Source organism: Natator depressus, chromosome 1 (genome assembly GCF_965152275.1).
Source record: "Natator depressus isolate rNatDep1 chromosome 1, rNatDep2.hap1, whole genome shotgun sequence".
NCBI lineage: Eukaryota > Metazoa > Chordata > Testudines > Cheloniidae > Natator > Natator depressus.
The window spans coordinates 47606075-47627451 of NC_134234.1; the positions used below are offsets into that span (position 1 = coordinate 47606075).

The window sequence follows — 21377 nt, forward strand, 5'->3', positions numbered from 1 at the left end:
CTTGGCAGTGTTATTCAGTGGCAGAATATTGCTCTCCAGTATGGGCTTGCTAGTCTCACACAAAGATAATTGACGTATAACTTAATTCCACCGTGCATATTATTTCAGGCACTCTTAAATCTACTCTTCTACCATGGTTACCAGTTCTCTGCAATATTGCTCTGCCCAGTGCATGCAGAGAGGAAAACATAGCAAAGCTTGTGACAAAGTTATGTGATATTAAATTAAAGACCTGTTTAATCCACCATATTGTCATCTGCCCTATTGGCTACCGATTTGGGTATGTTTACCAGATGAGGGATTTACGGTAGAGGAAGCATTGCGAGCTTCATGGTCTGCAGAGAAAGTAATTATATTATCTTGTCTTGTACCCCACTCAAACTCAGCCTGGGTTTGATTTACCACAAAGGCATGGAGCTTTCTGAAGCAGTTTCATACCAGACATGGAATTTGTGCTGCAGCGGAATTTCATTGGTGTTTTAGAGTCAGTCCACTATGTCAGTGTGGGCAGCCACAAACCATGACACACTGCTGAGAACTGCAAAATGACTCAACTTCCTGGAGGTCTTTGTGCCTTGAATATGATTGATGAGAATGCCGTTGCTTGTCTTGACCGGATTGCATATGCCAAATGTAGTGACTTGCCCAGCATCACTTAGGAGCTCTGTGGTAGAGGCACAGCTAGAATTCAGTCCTTCATAGTAGTATTTAACTTTCTTAACTAAAAGACTATCCTTTCTCTTCCTGCAGTTCCCTGCCTCATTCACTACATACCTTCCAGCTTCTGCAACAAATGAGGCAGGGTCCTATAGACAACAGTCTCCTTCAGTACACAACCCTGATTCATTCTCAGAACACATCCTGGGATGGGGGGATGAGCTGGGGATCCTGGGGTGGGAGGAAAGTAGTATCTGAACATGTAATTAAAGACTATATCATGGCTGGCTAGACTGTCGGGCTCAACGGATAGTGATCAATGGCTCAATACATAGTTGACAGCCGGTATCAAGCGGAGTGCCCCAGGGGTCGGTCCTGGGGCCGGTTTTGTTCAACATCTTTATTAATGATCTGGATGATGGGATGGGTGGCACCCTCAGCAAATTCACAAATGACACTAAGCTTGGGGGAGAGGTAGATACGCTGGAGGATAGGGATAAGGTCTAGAGGGACCTAGACAAATTGGAGGATTGTGCCAAAAGAAATCTGATGAGGTTCAACAAGGAAAAGTGCAGAGTCCTGCACTTAGGAAGGAAGAATCCCATGCACTGCTACAGGCTGGGGACCGACTGGCTAAGAAGCAATTCTGCAGAAAAGGACCTGGGGATTACAGTGGATGAGAAACTGGATATGAGTCAGCAGTGTGCCCTCGTTGCCAAGAAGGCTAATGGCATATTGGCCTGCATTAGTAGGAGCATTGCCAGCAGATGGAGGGAAGTGATTATTCCCTTCTATTCTGCACTGGTGGGCCACATCTGGAGTATTACCTCCATTTTGGGGCCTCCACTACAGAAAGGATGTGGACAAATTGGAGAGAGTCCAGCAGAGGGCAACAAAAATGATCAGGGGGCTGGGGCACGTGACTTATGAGGAGAGGATGAGGGAACTGGTCTTGTTTAGTCTGGAGAAGAGAAGAGTGAAGGGGGATTTGATAGCAGCCTTCAACTACCTGAAGGGGGGTTCCAAAGAGGACAGAGCTTGGCTGTTCTCAGTGGTGGCAGATGACAGAACAAGGAATAATGGTCTCAAGTTGCAGTGTGGGAGGTCAAGGTTGGATATTAGGAAACGCTATTTCACTAGGAGGGTGGTGAAGCACTGGAATGGGTTACCTAGGGAGGTGATGGACTCTCCATCCTTAAAGGTTTTTAAGGCCCAGCTTGACAAAGCCCTGGCTGGGATGATTTAGTTGGTGTTGGTTCTGCTTTGAGCAGGGGGTTGGACACTAGATGGCCTCCTGAGGTCTCTCCCAATTCTAATCGTCTATGATTCTATGATCATAACGCATACGTTCAAAGGAGACGAATCAAGATTACACAGGCAAACTTAATCCTGGCTTTTCCTATGCTTGACTTGGCAACCTAAGGTAGATTTTTAAAATAATTTTCGAAGTGTTTTTTTTTTTTAAAACCAACTGAGACAGAAATTCCATCATGTGGAACCATATTGCTCCCCAGGTTGGGTCATCATTTTGTTTAGGACTTTAGGTTCACCTCTACCACTAGAGCTGAAAGAGTAACTGATAGCAGCAGGAAACTGTTATCCTCTGTGTGTATCAGTCACTAGAGGAGGGCCGTGAGACACCTTGCCAGCAGGTTTCATAGCTATCTGCTGAAAGAGGAGTGGAGAGACTAAGTTCTGTAGGAGTTTTCTCTCATGGTTGTAGACACTTCTGCTCCTGTGCCCCTACCTGTCTTTGTCTCCCTCTATTACTATATATGCCCGCAACTTCTGGCTTCTGCTCCTGTCCACCACCCCCGGCTCCTGATGCTAACCTCCACCTCTCGTTCTATCCAAATCTTCCCACCCAATCCTGAATCCTGCTCACCTCTGTCCCTGCTCCTGTCAAAGTCCTCCTGCCCCACCCTGGATCCTGCTCACCTCTGTCCCTGGCCCAAATCCTCTTTCCTGACCCTGGATCCTGCTCACCTCCGCCTCTGCTCATATCCAAATCCCCCCATCCCAGCTTCTGCTCCTGTTCCCCCCCACCACCCTATCCCATCTCCTATTGCCTTCTCCTTCTGCACCTATCCATGCCCCACCTGTATCAGTTCCTGACCCTTCCTCCCCTCTATTGCTTCCTAGCTTCTGGCTCCTGCAACACCCTCAGATGTCAGGAGGAGTATTTGCAGGGAAAATTCTGCTATCCTCCTGCATTCCCAAGATAGAGCATTATTCAGTGCAGACAGTATATTAGGAGAGTTTAGCTATCAAAAGTCTCCACTGAGTATGTGCAAACTGAGGGTTGTTTTTTGGTTTGTTTTTTAGGGTTTTATAACTTGGCCAAATTTGTGAGATTTTTTCATGGGGGTGGCCAAAGATATCAGAGCAACCCTCCTGCCAAAATCAAGTGTCTGCTTCAAAACATGGAGGTGCTGGAGCTTCTCAGTGAAGTAGTTCAGCGTTTAAGGCCAGAAGGGATCACCAGATCATCTAGTCTGATCTCCTGTGTATTTCAGGATACCAATGTCACCCTCACAACTGACAACAACTGAAACTAGACCAAAGTATTACAGCCTATAGGAGACTATGTGCCACAGGCAGAGAATAAGAGGGACTGAGGTGCACCGTACCTGAGGCCCCCATAATGGCAGGGAAATGAGTAAGTGAGATATACCCAGATAATCCTGACAAGTGACATGCACCCACATGCCGCAGAGAAAGGTGAAAACCCTACAAGGTCACTGTTAATCTGACCTCGGGGGAAATTCCTTCCTGACCCCACATATTGCAATCAGTTATACTGTGAGCATGTGAGCAAAGAAAGAATTTGAAAGAATTTTTTTAATTATAGCAGAAACATATTTCCCTCTCCTTTTGTTCTCTGAAACATCTGAACCATTTTAGCTGAAACTTTCAAAAAGGAGGGAGGGAAGGAATCAGCCTAATGCAGACATCCAGCATAGAAAATTTCATCTCATACAGTTAGTTGAAGTTAATAGCAACTGAAAACAGGGACTTAAAATGGGAAATGTCAAGTAACCTTAACTAGAGGTGGTGCTAACAGCTCCACATATAATAATTTACAACATGGAGCATAATTAATTCAAGATACGCTGAGACAAGATGAACCTTTGTCTTTACTTCAGCCTTTGTCCTTGTATTACTTTTTCTTTCTTTAAAGACGTTTGTTAGCATTCTGGTAATCTTTCAGTTTACAATAGACAAAAGGATCTTTCAATACACTTCCATGGTAGTTTCGTGTTCATTCTGGAGTATTTTAAATTATCATCAGAGAACAGGTCCATTTTAAAATCTATTTATTGTTGACATTAAAACAAACAGAATTAAGCATTCCATATCACCAAAATTAATCATAGAATCATAGAATATCAGGGTTGGAAGGGACCTCAGGAGGTCATCTAGTCCAACCCCCTGCTCAAAGCAGGACCAATCCCCAATTAAATCATCCCAGCCAGGGCTTTGTCAAGCCTGACCTTAAAAACTTCTAAGGAAGGAGATTCTACCACCTCCCTAGGTAACGCATTCCAGTGTTTCACCACCCTCCTAGTGAAAAAGTTTTTCCTAATATCCAACCTAAACCTCCCCCACTGCAACTTGAGACCATTACTCCTGTCATCTTCTACCACTGAGAATAGTCTAGAACCATCCTCTTTGGAACCACCTCTCAGGTAGTTGAAAGCAGCTATCAAATCTCCCCTCATTCTTCTCTTCTGCAGACTAAACAATCCCAGCTCCCTCAGCCTCTCCTCATAAGTCATGTGTTCCAGACCCCTAATCATTTTTGTTGCCCTTCGCTGGACTCTCTCCAATTTATCCACATCCTTCTTGTAGTGTGGGGCCCAAAACTGGACACAGTACTCCAGATGAGGCCTCACCAATGTCGAATAGAGGGGAACGATCACGTCCCTCGATCTGCTTGCTATGCCCCTACTTATACATCCCAAAATGCCATTGGCCTTCTTGGCAACAAGGGCACACTGCTGACTCATATCCAGCTTCTCGTCCACTGTAACCCCTAGGTCCTTTTCCGCAGAACTGCTGCCTAGCCATTCGGTCCCTAGTCTGTAGCTGTGCATTGGGTTCTTCCGTCCTAAGTGCAGGACCCTGCATTTATCCTTATTGAACCTCATCAGGTTTCTTTTGGCCCAATCCTCCAATTTGTCCAGGTCCCTCTGTATTCTATCTCTGCCCTCCAACGTATCTACCACTCCTCCCAGTTTAGTATCATCCGCAAATTTGCTGAGAGTGCAATCCACACCATCCTCCAGATCATTTATGAAGATATTGAACAAAACCGGCCCCAGGACCGACCCCTGGGGCACTCCACTTGACACCGGCTGCCAACTAGACATGGAGCCATTGATCACTACCCGTTGAGCCCGACAATCTAGCCAACTTTCTACCCACCTTATAGTACATTCATCCAGCCCATACTTCTTTAACTTGCTGACAAGAATACTGTGGGAGACAGTGTCAAAAGCTTTGCTAAAGTCAAGAAACAATACATCCACTGCTTTCCCTTCATCCACAGAATCAGTAATCTCATCATAGAAGGCGATTAGATTAGTCAGGCATGACCTTCCCTTGGTGAATCCATGCTGACTGTTCCTGATCACTTTACTCTCGTCTAAGTGCTTCAGGATTGATTCCTTGAGGACCTGCTCCATGATTTTTCCGGGGACTGAGGTGAGGCTGACCGGCCTGTAGTTCCCAGGATCCTCCTTCTTCCCTTTTTTAAAGATTGGCACTACATTAGCCTTTTTCCAGTCATCTGGGACTTCCCCCGTTCGCCACGAGTTTTCAAAGATAATGGCCAATGGCTCTGCAATCACATCCGCCAATTCCTTTAGCACTCTCGGATGCAACTCGTCCGGCCCCATGGACTTGTGCACATCCAGCTTTTCTAAATAGTCCCTAACCACCTCTTTCTCCACAGAGGGCTGGCCATCTACTCCCCATGTTGCGATGCCCAGCGCAGCAGTCTGGGAGCTTTCCTTGTTAGTGAAGACAGAGGCAAAAAAAGCATTGAGCACATTAGCTTTTTCCACATCCTCTGTCACTAGGTTGCCTCCCTCATTCAGTAAGGGGCCCACACTTTCCTTGGCTTTCTTCTTGTTGCCAACATACCTGAAGAAACCCTTCTTGTTACTTAATTGCAAAGAACAACACAAAAAATAAACTTTATCTTATATTTAAGAGTAGGTGCAGATAAATTTATTCAGTCCCCTTCCTTCCTCCTGTACCCCGGCTTTTTTTGTTATGTATTTACACTTACAATTTTTTGGCAGTTTGGAGTGCCTGGAGCTAATTATTTTTAAAACTTTCAAGTTATGGCAGAGAGGTTTTTTTAAGTAAAAATTGTGGTTTGATTTTAAAATCAAAATGCAAAGTAAATAAACTAGTTAATCAATTCATACACACAGTCTCTGCAGAATCCTCTTTATTTCCCTGTTTCTTCTGTCATGTTTTATTAATTTGCTTTATAAGAATGATTTCTGAGTATATTACGAAAACTGTTGTTTAATTCCATTACTCATTACTACTTATGTTGTATATTTTGATAGATTGCATTATATATTTGGCAGAAAGGCAATGGACCACATCTTACTCCAGTGCCTGAGTTTTGTACGGATGACTTGAACTCATATAAGGCTGTTAACTGTGCCACAATGTTCAGTAACTTCCTACCAGTTTGCGTAAGTATCATATTTTAAATTATACTTACAAGATAGAGAGAGCATTGTTATTACAAAGGCTGAAACTTGACTTACAGAAAATCTCAGGGACCTGGAGAAAATATTTTTACCAAATTAAGGGGAAAAAATATCACATTTGGAGTACCATTCTCCTACTGTTTCTTACATGCTCAGCCCTCTATTACACATTGTATTTCTTATAGACATGATTGATCTATCTAAGGTACTCATGTTCCCCCATTATCAGAGTATCTGAGCACCTCACAGTCTTTAATGTATTTTGCCTCACAACATCCCTGTGAGCAGGGGAAGTGCTATTTTACCCATTTTATGAATGGAAAAGTGACTTGCCCAACATCACATAGGAAGTCTGTTAGACCCCCGTCTTCCAGATCCCATACTAGTGCTCTAACCATTGGATTGTTCTTCCTGTCTGTTAAATAGATAGTTCCATATCATGTACCCTTCAACAGGAATTGAAAACACAATACCTAGTAAGATTATTACCTGTCCTCATTTTTATTTATAGAAGCTGTTTGATGAAAGTATTGCATGCACTATTTAATTATTTGTCCTGGTGACCCTTTTTCTTTAAATGTAAAGTGATGGCAATGCTGTTAGTAATTCTACTCCTTTTGCCTAGTCCCTTTAACTATGTAGAATAGTTTATTGTATGTTGTTGGTGTTCTGCCATGTTAAGTGATATGTTTTCAGTTTCCTTTTTAGAATCCTTAGAACTATCAGTGTGGGTCAGTGGCTAGAGCAGTGGACCATGGCTCAGGAGTCCTGGGTTGTATTCTCAGCTCTGCTACTGGCTTGCCTTGGGCAAGTCACTTCACTTGCTGTGTCACTGTTTCCTTATCTGTAAATGGGAATAATGATACTTACCTCCTTTGTAAAGCACTTTGAGATCTACGGATGAAGATCAGTATATAAGAATTAGGTAGTGGGGGTATTAATTTGAATGTAGTGCACTAAGGTAGGATTACAAACCCTTGTGTTCCCCACAAGAAATGTGAGCTAAACAGATAATAGCAAACCTAGAAAAAAATTAAATAAAATCTTGGAGCTAAGAAGACACACACATGAACTTCCCTGATCTATCCCTTCCCCCATTCTTAATTTGTTAGTCATATGGTTAGTTTGTAAACTTTTTGTCAAGCATTTAGCATGTATAGCAAAAGATGATAGAGCTAGGAGAAACTGCTATGAGAGAAAACCAAGTGTGACACTCTGTGCCCCATATTCACCATGGTGATCTAATTATGATATGTTTTGTACAAAGTATGCCTTGTAAGGTATCATTTTAAAATTTTAAATCTGAACATTAAGTTGTATGTGCTATCATTGTATATGAAGTTATTAAATTTTCCTATGTATGTGCCACTGAAACATGTTGTGAGGTTGGGAACACCCACAAGCAGCCTTTCACGTACAACAAAACAATAAAGCCAAACAACATTGATGGCCCATCAAGGAGAATACACTCACAAGGATTATCCCAGGAACTGTGTGCAATGGAAACCTTTCAGAGATAGCACATAGCCAAGGGAGACTGTTTGACTCATGTCACAGCAAAAGATCTTTCCAGCAAGCTGAAAGAAGATACAAAAGGGGGAAGTGACCTCACTTGACCTCACTCGCTTTACAACACAACACCTGGAAACACCTTAGGAACAAAGACTGACCTGGGGAAGAGGGGTCCAGGCAGGACAGAAGAATTCCAGCCTGTGTACGCAAAAGCTATAACTTGCTTGTGCTAGCTAACAGGATGAGACACCACTTGATTCAAATCCTATCTAATTTATAAGGCCTAGATTGCATTTCTGTTTATTTCTTAGGTAATCTGCTTTGATCTGTACGCTCACTAATAATCACTTAAAATCTATCTTTCTGCAGTTAATAAATTTGTTTTATATTTTTTATCTAAAACAGTGTGTTTTGCTAGAAGTGCTTAAGGAATATGCTCAGGATCAAAAACTGGTGCATTGTCTTCTCCACATTGGGGCAGGGACGGACTGGGAAATAAACGTACAGGTCAGGCTTTTGACCAGGACAAGACAATACACCTTTGGGGTGGATAAGGAATTGGTTAAAGGGGAGACTACAGCGGGTCCTACTGAAAGGTGAACTGTCAGGCTGGAGGGAGGTTACCAGTGGAGTTCCTCAAGGATCAGTTTTGGGACCAATCTTATTTAATCTTTTTATTACTGACCTCGGCACAAAAAGTGGGAGTGTGCTAATAAAGTTTGCGGATGATACAAAGCTGGGAGGTGTTGCCAATTTAGCGAAGGACCGGGATATCATACAGGAGGATCTGGATGACCTTGTAAACTGGAGTAATAGTAATAGGATGAAATTTAATAGTGAGAAGTGTAAGGTCATGCATTTAGGGATTAATAACAAGAATTTTAGTTATAAGCTGGGGACGCATCAATTAGAAGTAACAGAGGAGGAGAAGGACCTTGGAGTATTGATTGATCATAGAATGACTGTGAGCCGCCAATGTGATATGGCTGTGAAAAAAGCTAATGCGTCTTGGGATGCATCAGGAGAGGTATTTCCAGTAGGGATAAGGAGGTTTTAGTACCGTTATACAAGGCACTGGTGAGACCTCACCTGGAATACTGTGTGCAGTTCTGGTCTCCCATGTTTAAGAAGGACGAATTCAAACTGGAACAGGTACAGAGAAGGGCTACTAGGATGATCCGAGGAATGGAAAACTTGTCTTATGAAAGGAGACTCAAGGAGCTTGGCTTGTTTAGCCTAACTAAAAGGAGGTTGAGGGGAGATATGATTGCTCTCTATAAATATATCAGAGGGATAAATATCGGAGAGGGAGAGGAATTATTTAAGCTCAGTACCAATGTGGACACAAGAACAAATGGATATAAACTGGCCACCAGGAAGTTTAGACTTGAAATTAGACGAAGGTTTCTAACCATCAGAGGAGTGAAGTTTTGGAATAGTCTTCCAAGGGAAGCAGTGGGGGCAAAAGATCTATCTGGCTTTAAGATTAAACTCGATAAGTTTATGGAGGAGATGGTATGATGGGATAACGTGATTTTTGGTAATTAAATATTCATGGTAAATAGGCCTAATGGCCTATGATGGGATGTTAGATGGGGTGGAATCTGAGTTACCCAGGAAAGAATTTTCTGTAGTATCTGGCAGGTGAATCTTGCCCATATGCTCAGGGTTTAGCTGATTGCCATATTTGGGGTCGGGAAGGAATTTTCCTCCAGGGCAGATTGGAAGAGGCCCTGGAGGTTTTTCACCTTTCTCTGTAGCATGGGGCACGGGTCACTTCCTGGAGGATTCTCTGCTCCTTGAAGTCTTTAAACCACAATTTGAGGACTTCAATAGCTCAGACATAGGTGAGAGGTTTTTTGCAGGAGTGGGTGGGTGAAATTCTGTGGCCTGCGTTGTGCAGGAGGTCAGACTAGATGATCATAATGGTCCCTTCTGACCTCAGTATCTATGAATCTAAGCTGTGGAGCTGGGGGAGAAGCCTTCATGTAACTGCAGCTGGGTGTGTCCCTACCTGTGTAAAGGTTTGTGTAAGTGCAGGACCAGGAGTGGTCTGCAGCTTGTCACAGCCTTCACAGTGAGAGGGGGCCCAGATTGGTATGTCAGAGGGCTCAGTTCCAGGTTGCACCCCGGAGAGGCTCGTCACACCATTTCTTGTGCTTGAGGGGAGCAGTGCTTTGCATCTCGGCAATAATCTCTGTGGCAGTTCAGACGTGATTAACTGTGGTCCTTGAGGATTGTCTACTCTGGGAAGATAGCACAGAGCTTGCATCCCATGGTAAGGGCGGGCCTAATGTGGCATTAAACCATCTTTGTGACCTCCAGAGTCCTAAGGCCGGTCTATGTAATGGCAGCTTCCTATAGCTGTCCTATAAGCTGCAGCTCCCTATGCCCATACTTCTGAGGTGGTCCTTGGAAGGCAGCTTTATGTCTATCTTCCACAGTTCATGTGTTGGAAGAATCTTCCCCCAAGCAGATCCAGGGCTTTTAGGGATCCTTTACATTGCTCTGGCCCTCCTACCTGTATAAAGGGGCTGGAGCTGGGTGATGTTCTCACCCTGTCTGTTTGAGCAGGACAGTAGGAGTTTGGAGACCAGTCCTTCTTTACTCAGCACCTTTATTGACTCACTGTGTGACTTTAAACTTTCTGTCCCTTAGTTTCACTGTCTGGAAAATAGGGTCAATAATCATCAATTTTCTGTATGAAGCACTTGGATTCTTACAGTACAAAGGTGCTGTATAATTACAAAGTAGTATTAGTAAGGCATTTTTTAATTAGAAAAGAAAGTGATCGTACTACCATATTGTTTAATGTCTAGTGAGATAAAATCCTGACATCTACCTCAGAACTCATTACTTTTAGATAGCTTTTCACCACAAATCTCCACTTCAGTGATTTCTTCTCTCACTCTGGCATGTGATCCTTTAAAAACAAATACAAATAGTGAAAAATCCCAAAGCACCTAAAACAAAATATCATAGAGAAAAATGTATGAAAACATTTTTATTGCTTTTCTTGTACTGCCCTTTGTCAGCGTTTGTCTAATTTAGATTTTAAATTATTGGAAACAGGTGTGCTTTAAAGTGCTTTGCACTTCAATAACTATAAAAATGTGTTAATTATTGTCTGTATGTCAATGAATGCAGCATAACTTTATGAATATTGCTTACACCAAAACAGTTTTTTTCTGATATGTAATCCTTTTTAAATTTCTGCTTCCCAACATTGGGGGAGGGGTAGCTCAGTGGTTTGAGCATTGGCCTGCTAAACCTTGGGTTGTGAGTTCAAGCCTCCAGGGGGCCATTTAGGGATCTGGGGCAAAAATTGGGGATTGGTCCTGCTTTGAGCAGAGGGTTGGACTAGATGACCTCCGGAGGTCCCTTCCAACCCTGAGATTCTATGATCCTGCAGTTTCTGCATCCTACATTACAACAATTATTTTGTTACAAAGATGACCAAACATGTGACATTTTATCAGGGTTAGTACACGAATTCCTCCTATTCATTTTCTTAATGATTTGTGTTTGACTCCAACTATAATACTACAATATTTGAAAACAATCATTGGACAATGTTATTTCAATCATTTTGAAAGTACTGATGCCATATCTTGACAGGTAGAAAATGTATTTTGAACTGTACTACTTAGCACTATACACTATGCAATGCAAAGGTATTTTCTGTTTTATTTCCAAAACATACATGTGTATACAATGTAAAGTTAAAAGCAGTGCCTGCAATTACATCATTCATTTTTCCATTTCCTTATAGGGAGACCCAGTGAAGAAAGAGGATATCTTTGTTGCTGTAAAAACATGCCGAAAATTTCACAGAGACAGAAGTAAGTTCTTAATTTTTCAAGACTGAAGCTGTATGTCTCATAGGTTAATGAAATTACCTTAATAGTTAATCAGCAAGCTAACATACTAGAATAATTGTTTGTTGTATGTAGTTCTCATAACTAACCATAACTTTTAACTTATAACTTTAACTGTTTGTGAAATCTCCAGGAAAATATAAAAGCTGAATAGTTCCAGTTTTCAGAATTTAACAAGATCCCCAAACTGACCCACCTTAATCCATTTATAATCTGCTTAACTATTTCATGATTTAAAAATGCCAAGTTTAAAAAATATTCCTTCAATCCCAAGTGGCCCAAACAAATGTACTGCACTCTTTCATTTCTCCCTGAATGTCAGGAAGCCTTCACACTGTTGATATTCAGGGAACATTCAGAATGCCGTCATTATAAATTATTGTGGCTATGTGGAAACGTAGCTATTTGCTGAGGAAAGAATTACATAGTGTTGCATTTTTATCCAAACTGTTTCTACTTCATGTTACTTTATTTAGGTTAACATTATCATTCTATGAAAAATAATAATTACTTGAAAAAAATTACCTAACACGAAGTATCTTGCATTCTTATCCAAACGACCGTCTTCCTTTCATATTAATGGCTTCAGATTAAGTAAAATATATTTTACTTTTACACCAGGGTGTCTTATAAAAAACGTAATTCAAATAAACCAACAATTCCAAATAAACTCTGTGTAATAATTTGGGAAACAGCAATCTTGGTTAGCTATCTTGCCCCCTCCCCCAATAACAGGGGTTTGTCAAGCTCATTGCTAGGTGATCTACTTAGGTTCCAGACAAATAGCTGATACAGGGAGGATCAAATCACTCTCAGGTTGAAGCTAATTAAGGTAGCCTGCCTAAATTAGTAGTTGTTAGGTAATAGCCAGTATTTTCCACCCCCAACATAGGGTTACATGAAACAGTCCAGTACAATTCAGGATGACACAGCTATTTAATTTACTATTTGAATGACAAATTTAGAATTAAATAACATGATTTGTCAGGATTAAACATACGACTCCTAACCCATGGAATATATGTGTGTGTGATCTTTTAGATGACAGTGTTGTTTAACCTACGGTTGTCTCAGGTATTTGAGCAACTGCTTTGTAGGAGTTGTTTTTAAATAGGTTCTATGGGTTCTGTCCACACACTTCCGTACTCTTACATGCGCGACCAGTCATCTGCTGGAGTTAAAAACAAGTGCAAGAATTCTATGGTAGAGACATCCTTCTGGTAATAAAAAATATGGGAAAAGAAAACAAAACCAAAAAGACAGATACTTATGCAGGATGGTTGTCACAATTCTTGTGGTTTCATTCAGCCTCAAGAATCTGGTACATGGTTGAAAAGATTAGCCGTTGGTCCCACTAGCTTCGATGATTAATGTTGACACACTTGCTGGCTGCCTAGAGGTTACTTGCTTGAAGATGCTGAATCTTAAATGTTGCATGTTGCTGGACTCCTACCCATTGGTGGGCTTGCTGGGACAATGGAGGCAGCATAGGCCTCTTAGTCAGTCATTGCATAGCCAGAGGCTAGCAGCCATGACAACAGCCATTGCAGGCAAACAAGCCAGAAGCCAGTAGCAGGTCATCTTCCTAATGTTCAGTTTTTGAAGCTGGTGGTCTGACTGGTCCCGACACCACCTCCTCCTCTCCCCCCCTACCCCCGCCCATGCCCCCGCCCACACACTTTGGAACTCTTCTCAGGAGCTTCTCTCCTGTTCTGAGGCCATTGGCATTACCTAGTAGGGGCGGGTTAGGTCACCTTTAGGCAAACAAAGTGCCTCCCCATTCTAGTAATTTCAAGTTCAGGAAAGTCCACAGATACAGACTAACACAGCTGGTACTCTGAAACACAGATGCAAAGTTTACTCACTGACTTGGTCAGCAAGTTTAGGTGTATTTTGAGACATTTGAGGTCATGGGTCAGTCTAAAGGCATTATTCGACTATCTTAAAAAGCCCTGACTCAAAAATAATTTTAAAAAAGCAAAGCTAGCAAAAAGTTGGAAGTAAAATCATAGGAATAGACCAATCATACATTTACTCAGCCATGAGGGGGATGAGTTCTGTTTACAGACATTCTTATAACTTAACCTTTATATTTTGGCTCTTAGCCCCTCAACTTTTGAATAGTATCTTGTTGACACACACAATCTGTGTGAAAGGTTGGACTCAGTCAGAGTAAAAAAAGTCTTTTGCTCCTAAAATCACAATTTTGGGTTTCAGGTTTTTTAATGCAAGTCTGTGTGCCTCACCCCTTGTGAGTTAGGTAAAGTTTATTGATGTTGCTAATTTGTTATTCTGTCAGAATTATGTGGCTATAGTAATTGTTGCTGTTGGCATGTATTCTATAGGAAAACTGAGTATATTTATTAAAAAGAAGAGTTTAGATTTTAGAAACGAGATTTTTCCCCAGTTAATCTCTCTTTTTTCTTACTGTATGATGTTGACCTCCCAGGAATTAAGATGGGGGCGCAAAAGTTATGCATGGTGAATTATTCTTTGAGAAGACCATAATGCAGGGGTTGAATAAGAGGGAACTGTGAAGTGCAATTCATATTATATGAAGAAAGGACAGAAGTGGTGAAGGGAGCACCCATTATTAAATATTTACCATTTGAGCACAAATTATTTTAATAGTTTAGGGTGATATATATTATATTAGAGCTAAAAAAAGGAACCAAAGGCTTTAAAGGCTGGGAGACATGAATGCACAGTATAAACATCCTTCAAGGAACACATGTTGAAGACGGAGGAAAATTCTTGAACTTTCCTCACAGCTTCCAGTGTTACACAGTGAAGGATAAGCTCAGCCAAGAATGTGAAAGATTAATGGATTCCAGCTTCACAAAGCTCCTTTTTTCCAGTAAGTCATTTTTTTATTATATGCCAAAAGCTACATTAATGCAACATTAAGGCTGAGAATTTAATTACATGTAAGTGGGGGCATTTAAAATTAAGAATTTACCACAACTTTAACTCTCCCTCTTGCATGTATGCATTTTATGATCACATTAAAAGAATAAAATGTACCTCCAAGGTTTTAGAAAGAGGCGCAATTCAAATATAAACCAGGAGCACAGAGTTGAGTTAGAATCATAGAATATTAGGGTTGGAAGAGACCTCAGGAGGTCATCTCATCCAATCCCCTATTCAAAGCAGGACCAACACCAACTAACTCATCCCAGCCAAGGCTTTATCAAGCCGGGCCTTAAAAATCTCTAAGGATGGAGATTCCACCACCTCCCTAGGTAACCCATTCCAGTGCTTCACCACCCTCCTAGTGATATAGTGTTTCCTGATATCCAACTAGACCTCCGCCACTGCAACTTGAGACCATTGCTTCTTGTTCTGTCATCTGCCACCACTGAGAATAGCTGAGCTCCATCCTCTTTGGAACCCCCTTTCTGGTAATTGAAGGCTGCTATCAAATCCCGCTTCACTCTTCTCTTCTGCAGACTAAACAAGCCCAGTTCCCTCAGCCTCTTCTCATAAGTCATGTGCCCCAACCCCATAATAATTTTCGTTGCCCTCCGCTGGACATTCTCTAATTTGTCCACATCCCTCCTGTAGTGGGGGGACCAAAACTGGACGCAGTACTCCCAGGTGCAGCCTCACCAGTGCCAAATAGAGGGGAATAATCACTTCCCTCGATCTGCTAGCAATGCTCCTACTAATACAGCCCAATATGCCACTAGCCTTCTTGGCAACAAGGGCACACTGCTGACTCACATCCAGCTTCTCGTCCACTGTAATCCCCAGGTCCTTTTCTGCAGAACTGCTGCTTAGACAGTCAGTCCCCAGCCTGTAGCGGCACATGGGATTCTTCCTTCCTAAGTGCAGGACTCTGCACTTTTCCTTGTTGAACCTCATCAGATTTCTTTTGGCCCAATCCTCCAATTTGTCTAGGTCACTCTGGACCCTAATCCCTACCCTCCATCGTATCTACCTCTCCCCCCAGTTTAGTGTCATCTGCAAACTTGCTGACGGTGCAATTAATCCCATCATCCAGATCATTAATAAAGATGTTGAACAAAACCGGCCCTAGGACCGACCTCTGGGGCACTCTGCTTGATACCAGCTGCCAACTAGACATCGAGCTGTTGATCACTAAATTTGCTTAAGAACTTTTGGTAAAAATTTGCATTTATAGTTAGAATAAAGTACATTTTCTTCGTAGTCATTGCCATATAATGCAACATTATGCGATGTGGAGTGATCAAGTAGTGAAAGTCACTTTGAAATATGTTATGTACAAGGAGGCAGACTTAAGGTGATGGGAACTTCCTGTGTTCAGTGCAATTCAAATCTCAACCTTAATATTGTATTGACATAACTTTTTGCATATATTTACTTTTGGGGTTTTGCTGCAATTTGCAAAAAAATAAAAACTTTTAAAAAAGTGCACCGAAATATTTTTAAAAACAGTATCTTCTAGAGCAGAATGTTACTGCAGTGGAATCATATCTTCTACAGATCTTAAAGCTTTGTTCATTTTTGTTCACCAATTCTCTCCATTCTTAAACAGCAGTTATCTTTTTGTGCAGTTTAATTCTTAAACTGATTATTATTCAGACAAGAATAAACGACTCTTGTAACTACTTATGTGAATAGAGCATAGTACAGGAAAGCAAACATCAAATCAAGTACAATTGTTCTTTATGAAGAATCCACTTAGCTGTCAAGAGTTTGTAATGTTTCTGTGCCATACAGTGCACATTTTCTGGTCAGCCATGAACCCTCCAGTTTCCCCATTAATGTTCTTCCAACAATTATCAATAGTTTTCTTGCACTGTTGGGGTGCACTGGCAGAAGTGTGGGGTGCAGAAAGGTTGGAGTACAGGGACTTGGGGTGTAGTGGCACTGCTGGGGCTGCAGGGGCTTGGGGTGCACTGGCAGAGCTGGAGGCACATTGGGGGTTGAGGTGCACTGACAGAGCTGGGGTATGTCATACCTCTTGCCTTCCCTCACTGAAGCCCCAAATCCCTCTCCTCCTATTTTCCCCATTCCCCCACCTTCTAATACCCCTCCCCTTCCAGGAAACATTCACATGTCTATTGTTTTCCCAGAAATTACTTGGATTGCATTCCCCCCAAAATAAAATTGCCACCCATTACTCACAAATTGTAGAAACCTTCCACCATTCAGTTGAAAACTCCTTTTTGTCATAGGTTAGAATAGATGCATTAACTGAAGGATGAATTCATAGCAAGCCAGAGGACTGTTCATTCATCCAGTCATTAATACCTTAGTTTAACAGTACCAGCAGAAGGAAACCATGTGGCTTTTTTTGGGGGGGGGGGGTGACGGGTCCGGCACCGCAGCGCCCCTTTGTGGCAGGGGTGGATGGGGTGTCGGGGCCTCGCCGCTCTTACTTTCCTATGCCCATCCTGTAAGGGCATTCCAACGTGGCCTAATGGCCGGTTTCCCTGTGCTCGCCCTTTAGTCGGGGTAGCGGGACCTAACGGCTTAAGTCCATGGGTCGCCCTGTGTATCGGGCGGTGTGGCCTGGCGGTCAGGGTCCACATAAATCGCTCCCCGCATTGGAGCAGTGCGGCCTAGTGGCCGGAGTCTATACCTTCCCCCTCGCAAGCGGGGTGATGCGGCCTAGCGGCCAGAGTCTATACCATCCCCCTCGCAAGCGGGGTGGTGTGGCCTAGCGGCCAGAGTCTATACCATCCCCCTCACAAGCGGTGGTGGTGCAGCCTAGCAGCCGGACTCTAGATAACTCGCCCCGCACGTCAAGGCAGTGTGGCCCAACGGCCCGAGTCCATATAACTCCCTCTCAGCCAGGGAAGTGTATCCCAGGGGTGGGGACCTGGGCCCGCCCTCTCCACCAGGTCCCAACCCAGGGCTCTCCTATTGGCAGGATTTCCCCACGCGCTTAGCTCGGCGGGGATCCACCCGCAACATGCTGAGCGTCAGTGCAGCTTTAAAGGTGCCCGTCTCTAAAATGCCCCTGGGTCACTTCTTTCCCTCAATGTCGTCTTCTCCACTCCGGGTGGGGGGGGATCCTCCGGTCCGTCCCCTCCTGCCAAGACCTCCGTCTGGGATGTTGGGTGTGTCCCGGCTTGGTTGGCCCCTGGATCCGGGAGCTTTGGGTGTGCCTCCTTCTCCTCCAGTGGTCAGCCCAGACTGAGCACCTTTGCAGGCTTTTATACCTATTCTCCAGTTGGAGCATGCCCAGCAGGGCTTCCAGGGCGGGGCTTTCTCTCCCAGAAAGGAAGGGTGTTAACCCCTGCGATACCAGTGCGGGGCCACTCAGCCCCGTCACAGGGGGGAAGGAGTTGTAGCTCAGGGATTCCTTGGTCAAATGATCCCAAATTTGGATCACTTATGCTGTCCTGCACCCACATGAGGCTCACCAAATTACAAAGCAGTCCGATTAACTGTTCATATTTTAAAGCACTTACAAGAGTTGAACTTCTAAGCATTCAAAATGGCAGAAATGGAAACTCTCAGGCCGTTTTTCTGTATTGTTACATGAGCAGTGTTAAAATGTACATTTTCCTAAATACTGTTCTCAAATTGAGTCCCACCAAAGATGTAGTGGATACCATGCACTACCTTGGATAAAACTCAACAGAATGGGACAATTTGATCCGCATCACATTAATCAGTTGATCTCCAGCTCTGGGCAAAAAAAACTGCAAACATCTACAATTTTTTTAAAATGTTAATTTTGTCAGGGCTTATATCTCTAGAAACCCTGGCTCAAATGACTCCAGATGACTAACCCTACCATATACCCTCCTGAGGCACACCAAATTTTAAAGAAAATCTGACTAAGCATGTCGATTTTAGAAGAGTTAGAAAGGTACACCTTTAAACAGATGTCATGATGCAAACTTAACTGTAGTGGCACTCCCACACCACTGTAATCATTGTTACCACAGCATTATAAACAAAATCTAACACAGATGTAAAGGTAATAAATTCCATAGCCTGGTCAGCATTTATTTAAACATCTTGTACAAAGGTGTTGGATTAAATCCTTCATACAATATGAATGAAAATACACTAATATTTTATGAGAAGTTTTATTTTTATGTAAAACTCACCCAACCACTCGTGGCTTGTCTTTTACAGAACAATAAAGCTGCCTCTCCTAAATACTGTGGTACTGAAAAGAACAGAATAAGTGTTAGGGTCATGATGCCTTAGTTAGAGGCAGCATTTTCATTACCATGCCACTGAATATATCAGCTACCAGGCATCCAACTGTTATGGGTTCGATTTAGTTTATAACACGAGATGTCAAATAACATAGGTTTAATCAATTTATGAGTAAAAGACAAAACAAACAGCATAATATAGAAAGGAAGGCCAATATGCGGTCAACCAATCTGGGACACCACAATGCAGCTGGTCAGCTGTCTCAAAGTTAGGAGCCTAACCCCTCCAGGATGTTTTCAACAAACAGAAGATTTCACAATTTCTTTGAATTACTTTAAATCTAATACATCTTTCTTATATATATTGTTTGACGTGTTTTCAAACCCAAAGTGATGCCCATAATGGTCTGTACCTGGATTGATGGGACATATTTTGTAAGACACACATTTAACACTCTTTACACAAACCTGCACATAATCAGGACAGAGATTTGCAACAGTTTCTTATCTTTGTTTTGAACATTTGTGATAAATGAAGGGGAGAGGGACACCCAGCCAGCCAGCTAGCTATAAAATCCCTCTTAGTAGCTGTTCTCTACTTGTTTTACCTGTAAAGAGTTAAAAAGTCTCTCTGCTATGTATAGGTAAAAGGAAGTGACTGGGCATCTGGCCAAAAGAGCCAATGGGAAGGCTAGAACTTTTTAAAATTGAAACAAGACTCCTCTTTTGTCTGTCTGTGTTGTTCTCCTGGGGAGAGGGGAACAGAGCAGCAATGCTGTAAGAAGCTTTGGGGCAGGTATGAAAAATCATCTGTATCATACCTAGAAAAACTACTCATTTGAAACCCCAGATATGTAAGTAGATCAGGAAATGTCTAGGAAGACGCAATTAGGTTATCTCTTTTATTTACATTCCTGGTTAATAGCTCTGTTTTGAGAGAGCTCAGTTTTGCAAATTTTCAGTATAATTCCATTCCTTTTAGGTGGAGCTATACCTGCAGCATAAGCAATGTATGTAACTAAAACTTTCCAAGCAGTGTTTTTCCACTTTGCCTTTGGCCTCGCTGCAAAGCACTTTGTTTGTTTTAATTTGGTCAATACAGCCATTTAAATAAACAGTAGCTACTTATGTTTCTAAATTATCTGTTACCAGTCAAGAAAGATCTTGGCGGATTATCATGGATAATTTTCTGAAAACATCCACTCAGTGTGCATTGCAGTGAAAAAAGCTAACAGAATGTTAGGAACCATTTGGAAAGGGATAGAAAATAAGATAGTAAATAGCATAATGCCACTATATAAATCTATGGTATGCCCACACCTTGAATATTGTGTGCACTTCTGGTTGCCCCATCTCAAAAAAGATATATTAGAATAGGAAAAGGTACAGAGAGTGACAACAAAAATGATTAAAGGTATGGAACAGCTTTCCTCTGAAGAGAAATTAAAAAGACAGGGACTTTTCAGCTTGGAAAAGAGACAACTAAGTGGGGGGGAATATGGTAGAGGTCTATAAAGTCATGAATGGTGTGGAAAAAGTGAATAAGGAAGTGTTATTTCCTCCTTCACATAACACAAGAACAAGTGGTCATCCAATGAAATTAATAGTCAGCAGGTTTAAAACAAACAAAAAGGACTTACTTCTTCACACACGGTACAGTAAACCTGTGGAACTCATTGCCAGGGGATGTTGTGAAGGCCAAAATTATGACTGGATTCAAAAAAGAATTAGGTAAGTTCATGGAGGATAGGTCAATGAATGGCTATTAGGCAAGAAGGTCAGGCATGCAACCCCATGCTGCGAGTGTCACTAGCCTCCGACTGCCAAATGCTGCAAGTGTACAACAGGGCATGGATCACTTGATGACTGCCTGGTTCATTCTCTCTGAAGCACCTTGGCATTGGCCACTGTCAGAAGACAGGATACTGGACTAGATGGACCATTGGTCTGACCTAGTATGGCCATTCTTATGTTTCAATATGACTAATTATTTTGCAGTACCAATTGTAAAGCAGACCTGGGAAGGTGAGGCTGCCGTTGTTGAATATTATAGTGATTATGCAGAGACCTCCATTCCTACTATAGATTTAGGAGTACCTAATACTGAAAGAGGTAAGCTTCTAATATTATCTTTGCAGAAAGTTTCATTGTATGAGTATGATAAGTTTTCAAGGTGAAATGTCTATTCAGTGTATAGTAAGTTATGCTGAAGTGTTACATTTTTGTAACACAGTCCCCTGGAAGTAAAAATAAACTAAAAATTCTTCCTACTAACCACACAAAACAAGAGAAGGTGGGAGAATACAGTTCCTTTGGACAGAATCATTTTCTTATGATTTGGTGCCTAGTTACTATGGAAGTGGACACAGTACAAATGCCTGACTGGACAGTTTTCTGCCTGTTGAAATGTTTCCGTCTGCCACCACTATTCTATCAGTCTTGTGATGAACAAGGTTGTTACAGGGTTCAGAGTAGCAGCCGTGTTAGTC

At 42.2% G+C, this 21377-nt stretch overlaps 1 protein-coding gene across 2 annotated transcripts in view; it reads left to right on the forward strand.

Annotated features, from left to right (window-relative positions):
- Positions 1-21377, forward strand: part of B3GLCT (beta 3-glucosyltransferase) — a 135339-nt gene that overhangs the window by 93261 nt on the left and 20701 nt on the right. The window contains exons 9-11 of one of the 2 annotated variants that reach the window (XM_074959303.1): positions 6264-6374; positions 11677-11746; positions 20887-21000. In XM_074959303.1, the coding sequence (XP_074815404.1) occupies positions 6264-6374; positions 11677-11746; positions 20887-21000 (295 nt within the window). Of the gene's footprint in view, positions 1-6242; positions 6375-11676; positions 11747-20886; positions 21001-21377 lie in introns of both variants that reach the window. The other variant, XM_074959293.1, reaches the window with a different exon arrangement.